Source organism: Sporothrix schenckii (assembly GCF_000961545.1).
Source record: "Sporothrix schenckii 1099-18 chromosome Unknown Cont48, whole genome shotgun sequence".
Taxonomy (NCBI): domain Eukaryota; kingdom Fungi; phylum Ascomycota; class Sordariomycetes; order Ophiostomatales; family Ophiostomataceae; genus Sporothrix; species Sporothrix schenckii.
In genome coordinates, this window is record NW_015971149.1 from 2,058,009 (window position 1) to 2,075,610 (window position 17,602).

The window sequence follows — 17,602 nt, forward strand, 5'->3', positions numbered from 1 at the left end:
TGCCTGTACGACGGAAGCACATAACGGGTGCTTGGCTCTACCGTGATGGGCATGGTTGTCCGCGTGGCGGTCGGGCCAAGGAGGCAATAAAAGGCAAGGCACTTTCCTTGTACGCTGAATGTGTGTCCTGAGAAGCTGGCCTGGAACCAAATGGAGTCTGTTTGTATTCCCACGGTCGCGTTCGCACACAAGGTTTGCTGGCCTGCAGCAGCCGCCGCCCACACACCAATTCTAGACAGCTCCTTGAGCTCCTTGAGCTCCCTGAGCTCCCTGAGCTTCCCCTCTTTCGGCCCTCTTTGCCAGTCTCACGCGGCCGCCTCGTTTTGGACCAAGGCGTCGCTATGTCAGGTATTGTGAGACGGTCTGTAATGTATTTCGTACTGGGCTAACCATCACCCCACAGCAGCCCTGAACCCTGGTTGTGGCGGTTCTTGGTCTGGGGCTTTTTATGAAGCAATGAAACAAAGAGAGGCAGAACGGTGTCAGACTGAAATACAACATACTTTGTAAAAAAAGAAAAGAAAGTTGAGAAATCTTATTCTCTTCCTCCCACAACCCGACAATCATAGCCCAAAAGTGCAACAGTCCCCTCCAGTGCAACTCTGGCATCCTTGCTGCAGCCTCACGAGCCAATGGACCTCCCTCGATTTTGCAGAGTACAAAGTATTACTTTGCACCGTCGTAGATCGTCCGCAGTAAGATACATGTATTTTACCTTCTTTGCTCAGTTCTGAAGCTGCCCCACTCTCAGTTTCCTAATCACACTGCGCGCTGGTGCGCCTTCCGTCCCGTAACATAGTACCGGGCACCGCGCGCAACAGGAAAGAGCTACTGGACTAGCGCCTCCATCGCTTTTGATGGTGGCTGGCCGCGTCGCTAATTCTCTCGTTAAGGAAAGGGCGACACCGCTCCGTTCCGTCCTTGGTGCTCTTTTTGGTGCTCTTGACTGGTGTCGCAACGTTTGCTCAAACGACCCGTCAACCCCTGACGACGGCGCCGGTTGGAAGTGCACTATGACCTGTGACTACTGTATCTCGAACGTGCTCCGTCTGGTCGATCTCTATGAATCGGATGGCGTGGTAAGATACGGTGTAGCACGACGTAGTATTTCGTATGACCAACAGCCGTATTCCAATGACCGTCTGCCAGTAATTACGGCGGTCGCTCCTGCCCAACTCTTTCCTTTCTGTTCGTCGTTCTTGCCTGCCCGTTTGCGCCCGTTCTTGCCCTCTCCCGTCGCCCTTTGCTCCTTCCTTGCACTTGGGCACCAGCGCACACCTTGCTCCGCACCTTCTCTCTTCTCCACCCTGCCCCCCTGCCCCCTGCCCCCTGTTTCCCTGTCCTGTCCACCGTTATCCACGTCCCAACCTTTTTTCTTGTCTCCCCGTTCTCTCTCTCCTTTCGCCGAGCCTCAGTTTCGCACTCTCGCACTCGCGCGCACTTCTCTCGACCACGCGCACCGACTGTCGCATCTCTTCCGTTTTCTGTGCCTGGCTCGCTGCCCCAGCCCACCTCCCTCTCATCTCCGCCGGTCGCTCGCCTCGTCCCCCCCCTCCGTCTCCTCCTCGACGATTTCCTTTCCTCAGTTTCCCACGACTTTTGCTTGTCCAATTCCGCGCTGCCATCTCTCGTCCACCGCGGTGTCGTCTGTGTCCATCCGAGCTTCTGAGCTGTATTCTGAGCTGTATTACCGCCCTGCCGTCGCTCTCACACCCCGGTACCACCCTGGCCTGGCGTCTGGCCCTTCGTCTCGGCTCCTACAGAGCGCCCCATACTGAGTCCTGCACCTGCTAAGCTTACATCGTTCATACCACGTTCTGCTCGCACGCACGCCTTGTCGGCTGTCCCCAGCCGGCCCTAGCAGAACCTTTTCGATTCGTTTGGTTTTTCTCTAGTTTATTTTATTTATTAAACTGTGTATATTATTTATTTTTTGGCCCTGGCCCGTTGCGATTCCACCCTCTCACCACACCGTCTGCTTTTCCTCGTCCAACTTGGTCGCACGCCGTCTGGTCTCCTCTTCTCACCCATCGTGGCCTGGCTCTTTTCTGCTCTCCTTGTCCACACCCCCCTCTCCGTCACACCTCTACCCCCCTGCCCAGACCGTTGTTCCTGTCTGTGGCAGCCCCAGGATCTCGCCAGCAGGAACGGTACTGCAAGCAACTGCAAGCAACGGAAAGCAACGGACGCAAAACAAAAGAAGAAAATAGCCAAAAGGAAGCTAAACTGAGAGACACGCTTCAACGTGCCACCGACCTTTCTCGACCGTCTCTCCGCCGTCCGTCCACCCCCCCTCGTGCCTAATGGGCGCGCCTGTTCTGTCTCTGTCCCCTTTGTTGCTGCTTGTGGCCGTGGAGGTCGCCTTGTGCTCCTCTCTCTGCCTCTGCCTCTGCCTCTGCCTCTGCTTCACGCTCTGTGTTGCGCTCCTCCTTCTCGGCCTTCGCCGTCGCAGCCGTGTCCTCCTCCCCTTGCCCGCCTGCCCCGTCCTCCTCGGCCGCTGCCTCCCTGCTCTCCCTCTCCCTCTCTCTCTTCCTCTTCCCCTTCCCCTTCCCTCTTCTCGTCTTCCTCCACCGGCCTGCATATCTGAGCTATGGACCACGGCCCCGAGACCAAGAAGGTACGTCTCTCGACCGCAGGTTCCTCCTGGGCTTCTTCCTCCGGACCGTCCTCCTTGAACGCCCTTCCGCCGTCCTCCTCCTCTCCCTCCTCCCACCTCTACCAGCATCACCAGCATCCCTACCCACCCGGCGCCGCGGCGCACAGCTCCCATCCCAACGCCTACGCGGCGGCTGCTGCTCCTCCTCCTCATCACCCATACCACCAACCACATCCTCCGCGGCTCCCCTCGCCACGCACGCTCTCACCGCGCTTGCCCTCCCCTCGCCACTCGCCGCGCTATACCTTGCAGCATCCGCAGCCGCCGCCACAACCTCCTTCGCAGCTCCATCCCGTCCACTCCTCTGCCAGCCCATATCAGTCCGCCTATCCCTCCGCCTCGAGCGCTCCCGCTGGTCCTGGTCCAGGTCCTGGTCCCTTTCACACCAACGGTTCCGTCGCCTCTGCCTCTACCTCTGCGTCTGCTTCTGCCTCTGCTCCTGCCTCCGCCTCCGCCTCCGCTGCCCTCGACCAGCGCCCTTCCATCGCATCGTCGCCGGCACCCGCGACACCCGTGTCAGCGCACTCCTTCACGAACTCGACGACCTTGCCGCCGCCGCTCCCGGCGCCACACAACCAACACAACGGCACAAACACCAACGGCCGGCTGCTGCAACACAAGCCGTCGCATTCACACTCGCTCTCCCAGCCGCGCACCTACTCGCCCCACCTGGACGACCGCCGGCACAATGAGCAGGACACGTACGCGCTTGGACAGGATCATCGCCCGCAAGACTTTTATCCTCAGCAGCAACAGCAGCAGCAGCATCAGCAGCAGTACCTACAGCAGCCGCCCGACTACCGGTTTCCTTCCCGCTCGCCCGCGAGCGCTGCTCCCGGTCTACCGCCGCCTCCGCACAACGCGCCGTCCTACGACCGCGCCGACAAGCCACAGCACCTGCAGCACCCGCAGTTGGTAGACGACGACCCGGCTCGCAACCGACCCGGTTCGGCCGCGTCTACTACCGGCACAGGCAGACTGCAACAGCAACAGCAACAACAGCAACCTCCAATGCCCCCCATGCGACAGTCGGACGACGGCGCTCGCTCAATGAGCTTCGATAACCTCTCCCACCCCAATATGGGTGGCCCCGGGCAGCCTCCGCAGTCGTATCCTCCTCCCTACCCGGCCCAGCAACAACAACAACAACAACCGCCGCCACCAACACAACCGCAGGTGCACCACCTCCCTCCACAGCACCAGCAACACCCGCCACCACAGCATGCACATTATCAGCCGTATTCACAACAACCAGCGCCTCCTCCGCTGCCTGCTCACCACCCGCCTGGCCACATGCAATCAGCCGCGCCGTCACAGCAGCAATCGCCGTCTGGACCACCACAGGGCTCGCAGCAAGACCACAGCCCTCAGTACCGACCGTCCAGCTACCCGCCGGCGACGACACCGGCATCCATGAGCCATGCGCAACCACCTCCTCCACCGATACAGCAACAGCCGCTGATGCCGTTGCAACACCACCCGCACGGCCCACCACCGCTGCAGCCGCAACAGCCATCACCGACACAACAACCGCCGCCACCGCAACCGCACCCTTTACAGCATCCCCGGCAATCGCCACAACAGCAACAGCAAATGTCCCATCCAGCACCACCAGCACCACCATCAGCACCACCAGCAGCACAGCAGCAGCAGCCGCCCCAACTGCAGCCGCATTATGAGCAACAGCCACCACCACCAGCACAGCAACAGACCCCCATGTTTAGCCACGCGTCCGGCCCTCCGCCTTCCGCCGACATCCTGTACCCGCTGGCCTATGCCGCCGCCGGCAAAAAGAAGGCCCAGCGCGCATCGCAGGCGTGTGACAGTTGCCGCTCGCTCAAAGCCAAGTGTGACGAGACCAAGCCCTGCAAAAATTGCCGTGAGAAAAACATCGAGTGCAAGTACCGCGATCCCATCCCCAAACAGCAGGACAAGGCCACGGCGGACCTCATCGACAGCATCGGCGTCATGCGCAACGACATCCAAGATATCATGGCCGCTGTCCAGCAGTTGGCCAAGTCAGCTGCTGACAATGCTCAAGCGACCGCGGCGGCGGCTGCTGCAGCGGCTGCTACCGCGTCTGCTCTGGAAGCGGCTGGTGTCGGCGTCAACCTGCGCGGTGCAGGCATTGCTTCCTCGGCTGATGCCATGCAGGCCGCTGCTGCTGGCGCCAGCATCCTGCCCATTGACCCGGCCAATGCCAATGCCATGGCCGCGGCGCCGGCGGCGCCGGCGCCCCTGTCATCCAACGAGGCCGAGCGCATCACGCGCGAGACACAAGGCGAGCTGAACGCCGTGAGCGATTTCACGGGTCCCGTCGTCAAACCAAACGAGTCGGCCATCCCCTCCAACCACACCACGCTCGCTGGCCTGCTGCTCACGTGGCCCTCCATTCGCGAGCGCGTCCACCACCTCCTGGTCGAGCAGGGCATCCAACACTTGCCAGAATACCCCATCCGCCAAGAAGAGCAGCGCGGCACCATCCGCTTCATGGGCCGCGGCGAAGGGTTTGACCAGAAGATGACCATCCGTGTTAGCGAGAACGAAGCCGGCAGCTCCCTCCCAGAGACAAGCGTTGCGATGGAACGCGGCCCCAGCACCGTCAGCAACAACAGCAGCGGCGGCAGTTACGAGGACGGCAAGGAATCCGTGCGCTTCCCCGGCGAGATGTGGGGCCAGCTTGGCGGCTGGGGCCAGGTCGGGCCGTACGGTGCCTCCAGCAACATTGAGCTCGACCTCGACCCCAAGACGGTGTGGGCATATGTCAAGAGCTACGAGGCGAACATTCAGAACATGCATCCCATCATCAACCCCAAGCCGCTGTATGCCATGGTCACTCTCTTCCTCGAAACGCTTCCCCGTTCATCGTCCTCGTCGTCCCAGGCAGGCAGGTCCGCGTGGGGCGCCGTGCCGCGCGCGCCCGTCGCCGCGTTTGCGGGCACCCCCGACGAACCCCAGGCACAATCGCCCACCGCCGAGGGCAGTCTCAAACGGAAGCGGTCGCCGTTCCCCGAGGGCTACTCTGGACCGAGTGGTAGCGGCATAGGCACCGGCACAGGCACGGGCACAGGCGGCGCCCCCGTCGCGCCCAGACTGCCGCTGCGTCCGGGTGTGCCGTTCCGCAACGCGGAAAGTGCCCTGGTGCTTGCCATTTTGGCCCTCGGCAAGATCTGCCTGCACAAACAGGGCCATCTTCCCGATGTCGTGCCGGAGAACCTTGATCCCGAGTCGCCGCTGCCTACCGGCGCGCAGTCGTCGCAGGCGTCGCCTGTGTTTGCCGAAGCGCATATCCACACGTACAATGCCCAACCCAACAACGGCTACTCACCCGCGCCGTCTGTGCATGACTCGCCATCCGCGTCGCCTGCCGTGGGTCCGGGTCACACGCCGAGCCGTCGCACGTCTGTGCAGGGTGGTGGCGGCAGTCAGTCGTTTGGCAGCAGTGGGACGGTGCCGTGGGCCCCCGTCTCTGGCGGCGGTGCGTCAGCAGGGAGCGGCAACTTTTTGCCCCCCAGCTCGAGCGGCACCGGATCGGCCAAGGGCGGCAACAGCGGCAACAGCGGCGGCCTGCCGAGCGCCGCGTCGATGCGGCGCAACGTGGACGAAATCCCAGGGTTGGACTACTTCGCGGCGGCCATGGAAATCATCGGCTGCCATGGCGCCGGCCGCGAGCTCAAGCACGTATGGGTGTACATCGTGGCCTGCTTGTACTATGGCCAGCTGGGCCGGCCCATTGAGAGCCTCGAGGCGGTGGCCACGGCCGGTCGCCTTTTGCTGGGCATTGTGCGGCCGAGCATGCATCGCTTCAAGTCGATTCTCACAAAACTCGAGGAATACGCCGGCAAGATGGATGAGTTTGGCAAACCCCTCCAGCCCCCTGACGAGAAGAATGTGCAGCACCGCGACAATCCATTTCTCCTCGCGTTCTGGTCGTGTCTACAGCTGGAGAGCGATATTCTGGCCGAGCTGCACCTGCCGCCGTCAGGTATTCTCCAGTACGAGAAGCACTTCCCCTATCCGCGCATCTCCTTCCTCGCCAAGCACGGCGTCGAGCAGCGCGTCTTGGAAAGCTACACCGCCCAGCTCTACCTACGCAACCAGCTCAATGACATCCACAAGACTCTGTACCACGGCGACTTCAACGGCGAGCCCAACTTCAAGTCCATCGAGATGTACTCGGGCCTGCTGGCGACGCACACGTGGGTGCCCAAGTGCTACGCGTTCGACGACACCGACCCGCCGCCGAATGAGATTCTGCACGCGCGCCTGCGGGCCAAGTACTGGGGCGCGCAGGTGATCGTGCACCGGTTTTACATACGCCGCATCCTCGAGATCAACTACGCGAAGCGGATCAAGCGCGAGGAGAAGGCGGGCAAGCACCGGCGCTTGAACGTGAACGGCGACGTCGAGAAGGACGAGCTGCTTTATGGCGACGATGACAATGACACGAAGACGGCCGCCGGGCCTGCGTCGTATGCTGCCGACGAGACATCGCCATCGGCTCATCGGGACGCGAACGAGGCGACGGCTGGGGGCGACACGCCCGCGCAGACGTCGACCACCCACCCTGGGGGCGTCGACAGCCCCTTCTCGCCCAAGAGCATGGCGCTGGCGCGGCGCGGCATCCAGGCGCTTGTCGAGAGCACACGGGCGTTCCACGGCCTGCCGGACCGTCGCTTTATTATCACGAATGTGTTTGGCACGGCGCACGCGCAGTGGGGCAACCTGCTCATCCTCGACTCGATCCAGCGCGACCCCGTGCTCGGCCAGTACATCACGGAAGACCTCGTCAACGACCTGTTCCGCAAGACGATTGCCTTCTTCGAGGTCGTCGCACAGCCGTCGAGCTCGCTGGGCTACGACCTGCGCATCCTCAAGGGCCTGTACGCTATGCGCATGGCCAACCCCGTCTACATTGAGCAGGCCCCGAGCCTGCCTGTGGCCTACGGCTTGCCCTTGCAAGACGCCAAGGCCTACATGTCCAGCGATCCGCACTTGACGATGCTCGGCGACAACATGAACCAGATGCAGGAGCTCTACCCGTCTGTTGCAGAGGTGCCCCCGGCGACAGAGGCAACGATGCCGACAGTGTCATCCCAACCCTCGTCGAGCTATCCGCCGCCCCGCGTGTCGCCGCTCGGCCCGCCACCCCCGCCGATTCCAGCCGCTGCTACCACAGCTGCACCAACGGCAGCGGCAGCGGCAGTACCGACGACGGGTCCGCCGCAGTACCCCAGCAAGTACCCCGACGGCTCGCCCATGCAGATATCCCCCATGGGCGGGTCGCCCGCGCAGTACACATCGCCGCCAGGGTCGCTCCAGCGGCACACGCAGACCTACGTGTCGCCGCCGGCCGCAGCCTTGGCTGATGGTTTCAGCGGCGGTGTTGGTCGTGGTGGTGGTGGTGGTGGTGGTGCCAGCAGCAGCAACATACCCAGCCCCACGCAAGCTCGCCTGCCCGGAATGCAATTTGGCCCGCCGCCGGCCGTCAAGGCACCGACAACGCCAAACGAACCGGGCTTCCCGCACCACCTGCCGCCGTACGAGCGACGGCCGTATGAGTGAGAGCACAGGGGCGAGCCGATGTTTGTGCATTTGTTTTAATAGTTTTGTGGGGAGTAATTTGTGTCGTTTCTGTTGTTCTATGCATTTTCTTCCTACCTCGTCAATTTTGACTATATCATTCTTGCCTGGATTTCACTTGTCTTATGACTTTTTCTGTTTCAGTATCATCACCTTCTTCTTTTTGGTTTACTTTAATATTTTTTTTTCTGGTTTTATTTGGTTTATTTGGTTTATTTGGCTTATTTGGTTTTATTGATTCTCCGCCGGCCTGAACAGCCGTGCCAAGTACCATTTGCATTTAGCAAGCAGCACAACAAAACTTGTCCTCGGCGGACTGAGCGAGCGTGGACCGCTTCTTTTTTTTTCTGCCTCTGCTCTGTTGGGTCATTTCTAATATTTCTAGTCGATTCTCTTTTTTTGCCCTTTGGCTGCATTTGTCTGTCTCGTTTTATACTCCCCGTTGCATCACATGTTTTGTACACCTCACGGAAGAAATACCACAGTTGACTGGAAATGGCTTATCTAAGTTCTTAGTCCAAATGTCATCACATCAGCGAGGCACAGCGGCCTCGCTCGCTTCAAAGCATTACTTACCACGTCTGCTGCACTTTTGATCCCTCTTTGCATTAAACGACGTGCTCTGGACTACAAATAACCAAAACGGAAACGCTGTGAATTTGGGTATGAAAGCTCAATGAGAAGGCTCGAGGACGGAGAGTCCAGCTACAAAAGGACAACAATAAGGCACAGCCATCCATCTGGGTATGCGGCCTCACGCATGAGGTCCTCCAGTGGCGCGTGGAATGGCACCGGGGCGCCGTGCAGAATGACGTTGGCCAGCACGGGATCGCGGCTGCTCGGAAACAGCAGCGGCAGAAGACTGCGCAGCGCCGGGCCGAGAGTCTGTTGCTGACCTAGGTGTGTGCAGACAGGTTAGAGACGGGCGTGGCCGATGCTTTTTATGCAGAGCGTTGGTGAGGTGGTGGTGGTGGAAACAAAACTCACGATTGCTGGTCCGTGGCTGCACGAGCGCCTGCATGACTTTGTAGGTGCCCGGGGTGGTGGCTGGCGAGGCCGAGGTGGCGGCGGCGGCATTGTCGGTCGTCTGGGCGGGCGGTGCCGTGGTCGGGATGTAGAGGCGCAGCGGGATGTGGCGCAGCGGCGTCGGTGCGTTGAGCAGCAGGTTGTTGACGCGGGCAAAGGCGGCATAGTCGTTGTCCTGCACGGCGTGCCACAGGGCTTCGGTGTTGGCCTTGGACAGGCTCATGATCTGCTTCGCGCTGCCGTAGCGCACGTAGTCGGCCTCCTTGGCGCCGTTCAGAAACGTGTCGCCCAGGTGCCAGGCCTCGCCATCGGCCACGACGAGGCGCCAGGGTGTCATGTGTCCCGCGTCAGGCCGCCCGTCCTGTGCAGCGGCACCACCGGTACCGCCACCACCGGCTCCAGGCGGCAGCGCGACCGGTCGATACAGGTCCAGCAGCAAGCCGACGGGCAGGTTGCGCAGCGGCACGTCCTCGTAGTGGAAGCTAGAACAAGGCCGGCCGAAGAAGGCCGACAGTCGCGGCAGCAGCTGGGCCAGGTATCCGAACCGGGGCACGGACGTGGCATAGAACGGTGGCAGCTTCTGAGCACCACCGGCGCCCCCGTCGCCGCCGTCGCCGCTAAACACGCCTGTCGCTGCGGCCGCCCCGTCAACGTCATCGTCAGGGCTGCCCAACGCGGCGTGGGTGATGATCAATGGCACCCGCCGCTGCCACAGAGCACGGGCGAGCAGCGTCGACGGCGCTGCCGACGAGTCTGTGGGGCGCGTGCCCGATGAGCCGCTGCGCCCAAGCCCGCGTATGGACTGCGCAGCCATATCCCTTTGCGATTGTGCGATGCCGTCCCCTTGTCCCCTTTCCCTTCTGTCCTGCCTCCTTGTCCCCCGTCTCACGTTTGTCTGTCGATGGATGGCTCGTACTGTTTCGTTGTCGTGGGCTCAGGTGTGTGCAGCGCCACGGGCGGCAGAAAACATGATGGCAACACGGTCGAGGCCCCGGTCGATGAGTGTTCGGTCGTAAACTCTCGTGAATCGTTCAATGGATGCACCTTAATGGTGCCATGCTGCCTGTGAGGGAGGCAGGTGCATTTGGCGGCCCGCGGGGCTGATAAGATAAGGATTGTCGACATTGGCAGACTATCACGTGATTCACTTTTCGATATATTAGTCATCTATTGACATGATATATCACGTGAGGCACATTATGGCCTATGACATCATCTCTATCAATTGAAAATGACGTCATAATCAAAGGCACGTCGACGGTTACGATGTCAACGGCACCATGTTCACGCGTCATGATCGTACTTGGATATCGTCATTATCGACGTCGTATGAGCTTCACTTTGAATTTATTTCATTTGATATATGGTGATATCTGAGTGAAAAATGAAAAATCAATTAACGCCACGTCCTTCCCTAGACGTTTAAATTCCCCGGAACGACTCCTGGTGCGTTGCTGCGCTGTTTCGGCGCACGCGGTCGTGGCCCTCGTCACCGTGGTGCGCGACCGGGTCGCCGAGGCGCTTGGCGAGCACAGATGGCGGCACTTGGGCTGCATCTGTAGGGTCGCGTGTTGCACCCGCACTGCAATGGGGTTAGTGGGCGTTAAGGTAAATAATATGGTAAATAATACAATTGTATTACGTCACATTGAAAACAGCAACGTGGCTCTTGGGCCAAGGGAAGAAAAGAAACTCACCACACTTACGAGAAGTTGCCGCCGGAGAAGCCGGTATCGCCGCCGGTGTAGCCGCCACGGCCGGCGCCCTGCAGGTTCTGGGCGGCGGCGCCGCCCTGCTGCCGCAGGTTCTGGCCCGCACCGCTGCCGAGGCCGCTCGTGTTGCTGCCCTCGTAGAGGCCCGTGTCGCCGCCGGTGTAGCCGCCGCGGCCGGTGCCCTCGAGGTTGCGGGTGGCGCCCGCAGCGCCGCCGCTCTGGCCGCCAATGGTGCCGAACTCATCACCGCCGGCCGTGCGGCCGGCCGTGCCAGTCGAGCCGTAGGTGGGATCACCGCCAGAGACACCACCGGCCGTGCGGCCAGCGCCGCCAGAACCAGTCGAGCCGTAGGTGGGATCACCGCCGGAGACGCCGCCGGCCGTGCGGCCAGCGCCGCCAGCGCCGGTAGAGCCGTAGGTGGGGTCGCTGCCGCCGACGCCAGAGCTGCTCAGGTCGTTGCCGCCTGCAGTGCGGCCACCGACGGCGCCGGCGCCAACACCAGCAACGCCAGCACCGGCACCAGCGGCACCGGCACCGGCGCCGTACGAATCATCGCCGTAGCCGCCGGCAGCGCCGGAGCTGCGGGTCGTGCGGCCGGTACCAGCCTGCTGGGAGCGCGGGTTGGAGGAGTCGTAGGTGTTGTCGCCCGTGTTGTTGCCGCCGTAGTTGTTGCCGCTGCCGGTCTCGTTGCTGCTGCCGCTGTGGGTCTTGTCCTGGACAGCGTCCTTGATCTTGTTGACGATGGAAGACATGGTGAAATGTAGTGTTTAAAAAATGTGTATGAAATGTGTATGTGTTTTATGATGTATGGTGTGAAATAAAGAAGACGGAAAGAATCACTTCAAACAATGCGGGAACGTCCTATATTTATGGACGACAAGGGATGACAAGAATGACAAGAGACAAGAACGACGAGAACCAAGGGCCATGACGAGGGGAGGGAGCTGCTCGCATGTCGTCATGTCAAGCGGAGAATGCAGATCGATGGCACATCGTTTTCTTGCGCACACGCCATCCTAGCTCTGACTGTTGGAAGCCGCTGGCTCGCTCGATGGGTTGATGGCTCGATGAACACCGGAGCGATGCCGGTTGCACACGCCCCCCGGGGTGACAAAGAGCGACAAAGGGCCGTCTGTGACGGTCAACGTATAGCAAAGGATGTCAATGGATGTCAATGGATGTCGATGGACGTCAAAGGACGAGGACATGGACATGGCGCCATCCAACCTCTTGATTGGCGAGCATTCGTTAGTATCCTTAGCGACGCGTTCTGATCTCATCCGTCGTCATCGATCGGGAACAGAACAAGCGTTGTTGCCCCTCCGGTGAGAGCTGGATGCAATAAGCGCCACCTCCGCCCCCCCTCTTTTCACCTCCAGAACCAACCCCAAACGAGCCTGAGACAGAAGACAGAAGGAGTACGTACGCTCTCGACTCCGTTGGAAAACAGGTCGAACCGACGAGGCCGGTAGATTGTTTCTCTATTTTTAGTGAGATACATTGGGAGAGAAAAGTGGGGAGGAATGCAAAAAGAAAGAAAAGTAGGCAGTTCAGCAGGTAAGCTGGGCAGAAGGCGAGAAGCACGACCGCGACAGGGATACCCACTGCGTCAATGGACATATGGGCTCGTAGCTGTACGAAGTAGTGACAAGACGACAAGACGGAAAGACGGAAAGACGACAAACCAGGACTACGGGTGATTGTACATGTCTTGGTAATAGTATTATTGTCTCTTACTGACGTACTTTGTAGCTCCTGGCTTGTCTGTCGTACTGGGCATGTTGAATTTCTAGATACCTGGGGATACTTTTCTTTCGTCTGTCGGCTGTCGTCGTCTTCGTCGTCGTTGTCGTCGTATCTGGACCCAGTGGAGTGGAGCTTCGAAGCTTCAGAGCTCAAGCTTCGAGCTGCAAGCATGCACGTCATCTACAAGTCAACTTGTGGAGCTTTTGAATCGACATTTGCCAGACGCACGCCGAATGATGTCAGCTTCTTCGATTGAAGTGAGGCAACCCGCAACATTCCTCCATGCTGAGCTTGCTCGCTTGGTTTTCGATGTTGACGGTGCCAATGGATCCGTGTTAATACTTACAGCCAAGCTAGCTGTCGACCGAAGCTGTCGACCAAAGCTATCAACTGAAGAAAGGGAGACAAGTGGCAAATACGCAACTTCACGTGCAAGCGGACCTTGGCACATAGTTCTGTACCTGTAGTTGTCGCTCTCGAAGCTCGTCCATGAGTTTCATAGAGTCGAACAAGCAAGCGCCGCCAACATTGCATCCCTGGCTGTCGCACAGTGAGCGCCCAGGCCGTGGCAGACCAGCGCAAACCATCGCAGAACAATCGCGGAACAATCGATCGATGATGTCATGTGGAGACGTGCATCAAAGGCAAAGCACGAAATCGCGCCAATCATCGATGCGGTGGACATGTCGTCGATCGCTTGGATGCCGTAATTTACATTTGTTCGAGCTCGACAAGAATACGTCTTGTAACGTCTTGTAACTTTCTCGACCATTTCGACCTTCCGGAGAGGAACAGTCCTAGATGATGGCTATTGGTTGGGCCCATTGACCTGTCAGAAGTCCGTCCACGAGACAAAGAGACCAGTTGCACCGTGTTTGCGTTTTATACTATCCCTTTCCAAGGCTTTGTCTGACTGACTTGACACGCCGTCCATGTTATAAACTAAACCCATACAATGGCGCTGCCATAAACAGATAGGTCCTTAACAGCAAAGACAAAAGAATGAAAATCAGAAAGGGCCGCCCCTACGCGCTTCTTGACACTGCTGTACAAATGAAAGCCATAAAGTGGCTCGTAATGAACGAAACGTAGCCATATGGTTGTGTTGAGATGTTAGTTGTGTCTATACGCAACATATCACCGCTGTCCCTGTCCTGACTGTGTCACTCTGTTGTCGGCTCGGGGGGGGTGCCTGGCCTGTTTTAGCGGCATGTTATTCCATGTTAGGGCTGAATGTAAGTCGTATTACAGTGCAGGTCGCGGTTTGTACAGGCAGCCCCACCTTACTAAGCCGAGACTCACTCCGCTGTATTTTTTAGTGTATGCAACAAAGTGACATCTTTTCTTGTCGAGTAGTCAAGAGGACGACGCACATGTAACAAGTGAGTCGACGGATGGTGACAGATGACAAAAAAGGTAATGCAAGAGCACGAGATACAGGATGACAGGTGAACCACGTAAAGTTTCATTGCATATTACACAGTCCTAGAGAGCACGTGACTGGACCTAGTCAACGACTGCATCGTACAACATACAAAGCAGAAGCTGAGGACCTCCTCTTGCCATGGACCAAGTTAGGTAAGCGGTCGGATGTCGGAATCGTAGTAGCGAAGACGATGTAAGAGTATAGTCGAGAGGCTATGAGGTACTTATAAGCAGAGCGGATAACAAAGTCTGCAGTATGGGGGAAACACAGCAGGACGGCGGAAAACGAAAATAAGAGTATAAGGCGTGCATATTATTCATTCTCATAATGGTTCGTTAAGACGCTGAACAAAGGAAGAAACCGGACAGAAAAAGGAAAAGCCGAAATGGACAAAACAAGGGAACCAGGACATGCAAATCAGAGCGTTGTGAGAAGAAGGCGAATATGTTACATTGTCCCTCTACCCAGCACCCTCCACACCCTCCTCCTCCTATGAGCCGCGTATCTTTAAACCCGCGACCGGTACCAGCGGCGACGACGGTACCCTGTCGCCGGCGGTGCCGCCGTTGCGGGCACGGTGCGATGACGGTGCACCCAGTAAATGCCCAGCAGTGCCGAGACGAGCCAGCAGATGGCCGACAAGAAGCTAAAGGCAATGTTTGCCTTCCACTCCGGGCACGAGTTGCCCGAGTTGATGGTGATGCCGGTCCAGTTGAAGATGTTGCCGCACGAGCCGTGCAGCCAGTTCACAATCAGGCCGAAGGCGACAAACCAGAGAATTGAAATGAGCAGATCCGTCGGCCAGTGGATGAAGCTGCCGGAGAAGGGGAACAGCCAGACGATGGCCAGCAGGATCGCGAGGCCGGCAACGACCTCTGTGTAGATAAACCGGGACTGGTCCCACGTCGACGAGCCGCGGACGGCGTGAAGATAGACGCCCGTGAGGCCGGCGACGATGGCGGCGAAAGCAAGCTGGGTGGCCATGTTAGTACGTATGTCCTGCTGGATTATCTCGTGTTCTTACATGCCGTCTCGAATGCCAGTGACGTACCTCTGCAAGGCGCAGAATCATGCTAAAGAGGTCAACAAGCAACATCGTGGCTTATTGTTGCGACCGTTTTCTAAAAGGGAAACGCAAAGTTTGACGCGAGGATGTGTTTCGAATAGCGGTGCAGATGGCTGTAGGTTCTCTTCTTGTGGTCGTGAAGTGAAAGAAAAAGACAGTCGGCAGGCTCGACGATGAGAACGTGGATGAGAACATGTACTTATAGTTCCTCCCAATGGCACAAGGTGGTTGCACATCGTGATCGCGTCATTGTGTGCACCGACGATAAGCGTCATAGAAAACAATGTACAAATTCAAGGAAACAACGGTTTGCCAGTCGCGAGGAGTCACCAATGGTAACATGGCGACGCCTCCGGTTGACAGAAAAAAAGCAGGATTTTGTGCCGCCTGACGTCCATTCGACGTTGGCGCACATGATTCACGTCTTGTTGTCCTGAGGATGTTCTGGCCTTGTAGCTTGCTCCTTATGCTCCAGAGAAGCACAAATGACGTCACCACTGTTTTCGCGTCGCCAGCGATGTCACCCTGTGCCAATAGGGAATGTGCGAGGTTGGCCCCGCAGACTTTTGCGACACAGGTCGTATTTCTTGCAGTGAATCGTCAAGCCGAAGACTGCGACTTTGAGTAGACGTTTATCACATACTTATGACGTGGATGCGCCGTTTGCTTTTAGTTTGGACGGTGGAGAAGGAATGCGCGCCGTTCCGCCAGCCCGTCGAGTACTAACGGCCAATTGCTGGCAGCTGGCCTTCTGGCCTGCGTGAACTCCCATTGTTTTCGGGCTTGGCAACGGACCGCAGAATAACACCACACTTGGAAGACGCCATGTTGGAGGCCAAGGCTGTGTGGCTTGGCCGATACGGAGATTCGGACGCATTTTCTCTGGTCCGAGTCCGATAGGGCGCCCCGTAACCATGGCGCCGTCTCGTATAATTCGGTCGTCAGCAGCGTCGATCGCTGTTTAAATCTCACTCCGGACTGAAATCGAGGGATTCCGGCCAAACGTGTTGAGATGATTTGTTGAATACCAAGTCCAAGCGGACTTTTAAATAGAAAACACAAGGTGTACGCAAAAGTACGGCCGCAAGAAGCGTATGGTAACGCCAGCTGACTGGCGAGGATAAGCGAGCGAGTACAAGGAAGAAGCATAATTCGAGACAGCTCCGAGCCCGAGTGAAGGCCAAGAGTCAGTTTGTTAGTTTGCTATCCGTCTGGGTGTCGTCGTATATAAGTCCTGTTGTTCTTGGCATCCCGGCCGCCGAGACGAAAACGTGCATAATGTGTTCATTTCCGTTGACCTCAGGATACGAGTGAATCCAAGAGGGACGAGCTCGTCGCTTCGACATCTTCACCCTGCCTCCAAATATCTTCACGATGATTTGGAAATCCACAGTCCTTCTGGCAAGCCTCGTTGGCATTGTATCGGCATCGTGTTCGCACGATGGCTGTTACCAAGGTACGTCTTCGCCCTTAATTGCGCCATGACACTGTGGTGGTGCCCCTCTCCTCGATTTTCTCGATTCCGGACTGACCGGGGCGTTCTATTCTGCGAGCCTTAGGCATCGTTGCGGAGGCCACAGGCATCGCCGACTGCGAGGCGTATTTGGAGGTGGCCTATCCTGAGCCAACCGCGTACGTCGATTTCCTGATCCTGCCGTGCAAAAGTTGTAAGAGAAGAAGAAAATGAAAGGGTGCTGAGAACAACACATTGGCAGCACTCAGACTGTCACTTGGACGGCAAGCCCCACGACGGTGTCGCGCACGGTGACCGACACCTCCTACCTTTCTGCTGCCGCAACGGACGTGGTCCGGACGACAGAGACCGAGACGACAACCATCATCACGACGCCCTACATAGAGGCTGTTGCGACGGCGACGACGACAGTCGACGCCACGGATTTCGCGTACCAGACGACAACGCTCGTGACCGTCACGCGCCTCTCTGGCGGCGACAAGACGCGGCGCGTGGCTCCCACGACAACTGTGCCGTCTGTGTGGCCGACCACCGTCCCTGCTTACGCCGCCGAGTGTCCCAATGCCGCCGCGTACAAGTGTGCCTGTCTCTGTGCCGGTGCCACGGTCGGCTCGACAACATGCTCACCGTCTCTGGCCGCCACAACGACCACAACGGTCACGACCACCGTGACACCCACCGTGACGGAGACGGTGCACGTGTCTGCAACCGACACGACCACAGGGCTCACGGTCACGACGACCGAGACAGCGACCCAGCTGGTCGGCCGCATTTCGATCGCGCCGGGCAGGACGTTCACGACGTTTACGGACACGACCACCACAGCGACCGTGGATGTACAGACGGTGACGGGCGGTACGCTGACAGAGACCGTGACGGTGACGCCGTAGGGAAGAATCGGAGCTTGCGGGAT

The 17,602-nt window shown here is 58.5% G+C and overlaps 6 protein-coding genes across 6 annotated transcripts; 2 read left to right on the forward strand and 4 right to left on the reverse strand.

The window, feature by feature from the left end:
* Positions 1 to 1,152: 1,152 nt before the first annotated feature.
* Positions 1,153 to 1,773, reverse strand: SPSK_00902 (uncharacterized protein; the record flags this gene model as incomplete). Its single annotated transcript, XM_016727845.1, has 2 exons — positions 1,153 to 1,677; positions 1,714 to 1,773. The coding sequence occupies 2 exons, from the start codon at positions 1,771 to 1,773 to the stop codon at positions 1,153 to 1,155; spliced, it is 585 nt and encodes a 194-aa protein (XP_016584507.1).
* Positions 1,774 to 2,590: 817 nt separating this feature from the next.
* SPSK_00654 (uncharacterized protein) lies at positions 2,591 to 8,221 on the forward strand (the record flags this gene model as incomplete). The annotated part of the gene is made up of 1 exon (XM_016727604.1): positions 2,591 to 8,221. The coding sequence occupies one exon, from the start codon at positions 2,591 to 2,593 to the stop codon at positions 8,219 to 8,221; it is 5,631 nt and encodes a 1,876-aa protein (XP_016584508.1).
* Positions 8,222 to 8,944: 723 nt separating this feature from the next.
* SPSK_00829 (uncharacterized protein) lies at positions 8,945 to 10,079 on the reverse strand (the record flags this gene model as incomplete). Its single annotated transcript, XM_016727776.1, has 2 exons — positions 8,945 to 9,135; positions 9,227 to 10,079. The coding sequence occupies 2 exons, from the start codon at positions 10,077 to 10,079 to the stop codon at positions 8,945 to 8,947; spliced, it is 1,044 nt and encodes a 347-aa protein (XP_016584509.1).
* A 608-nt stretch (positions 10,080 to 10,687) lies between these two features.
* SPSK_00848 (uncharacterized protein) lies at positions 10,688 to 11,729 on the reverse strand (the record flags this gene model as incomplete). Its single annotated transcript, XM_016727794.1, has 2 exons — positions 10,688 to 10,847; positions 10,972 to 11,729. 2 exons carry the CDS (start codon positions 11,727 to 11,729, stop codon positions 10,688 to 10,690), a joined length of 918 nt encoding a protein of 305 aa, XP_016584510.1.
* Positions 11,730 to 14,656: 2,927 nt separating this feature from the next.
* Positions 14,657 to 15,245, reverse strand: SPSK_00910 (uncharacterized protein; the record flags this gene model as incomplete). Its single annotated transcript, XM_016727852.1, has 2 exons — positions 14,657 to 15,121; positions 15,201 to 15,245. The coding sequence occupies 2 exons, from the start codon at positions 15,243 to 15,245 to the stop codon at positions 14,657 to 14,659; spliced, it is 510 nt and encodes a 169-aa protein (XP_016584511.1).
* A 1,344-nt stretch (positions 15,246 to 16,589) lies between these two features.
* Positions 16,590 to 17,579, forward strand: SPSK_00858 (uncharacterized protein; the record flags this gene model as incomplete). Its single annotated transcript, XM_016727804.1, has 3 exons — positions 16,590 to 16,671; positions 16,775 to 16,847; positions 16,931 to 17,579. 3 exons carry the CDS (start codon positions 16,590 to 16,592, stop codon positions 17,577 to 17,579), a joined length of 804 nt encoding a protein of 267 aa, XP_016584512.1.
* Between the last annotated feature and the right edge of the window lie 23 nt (positions 17,580 to 17,602).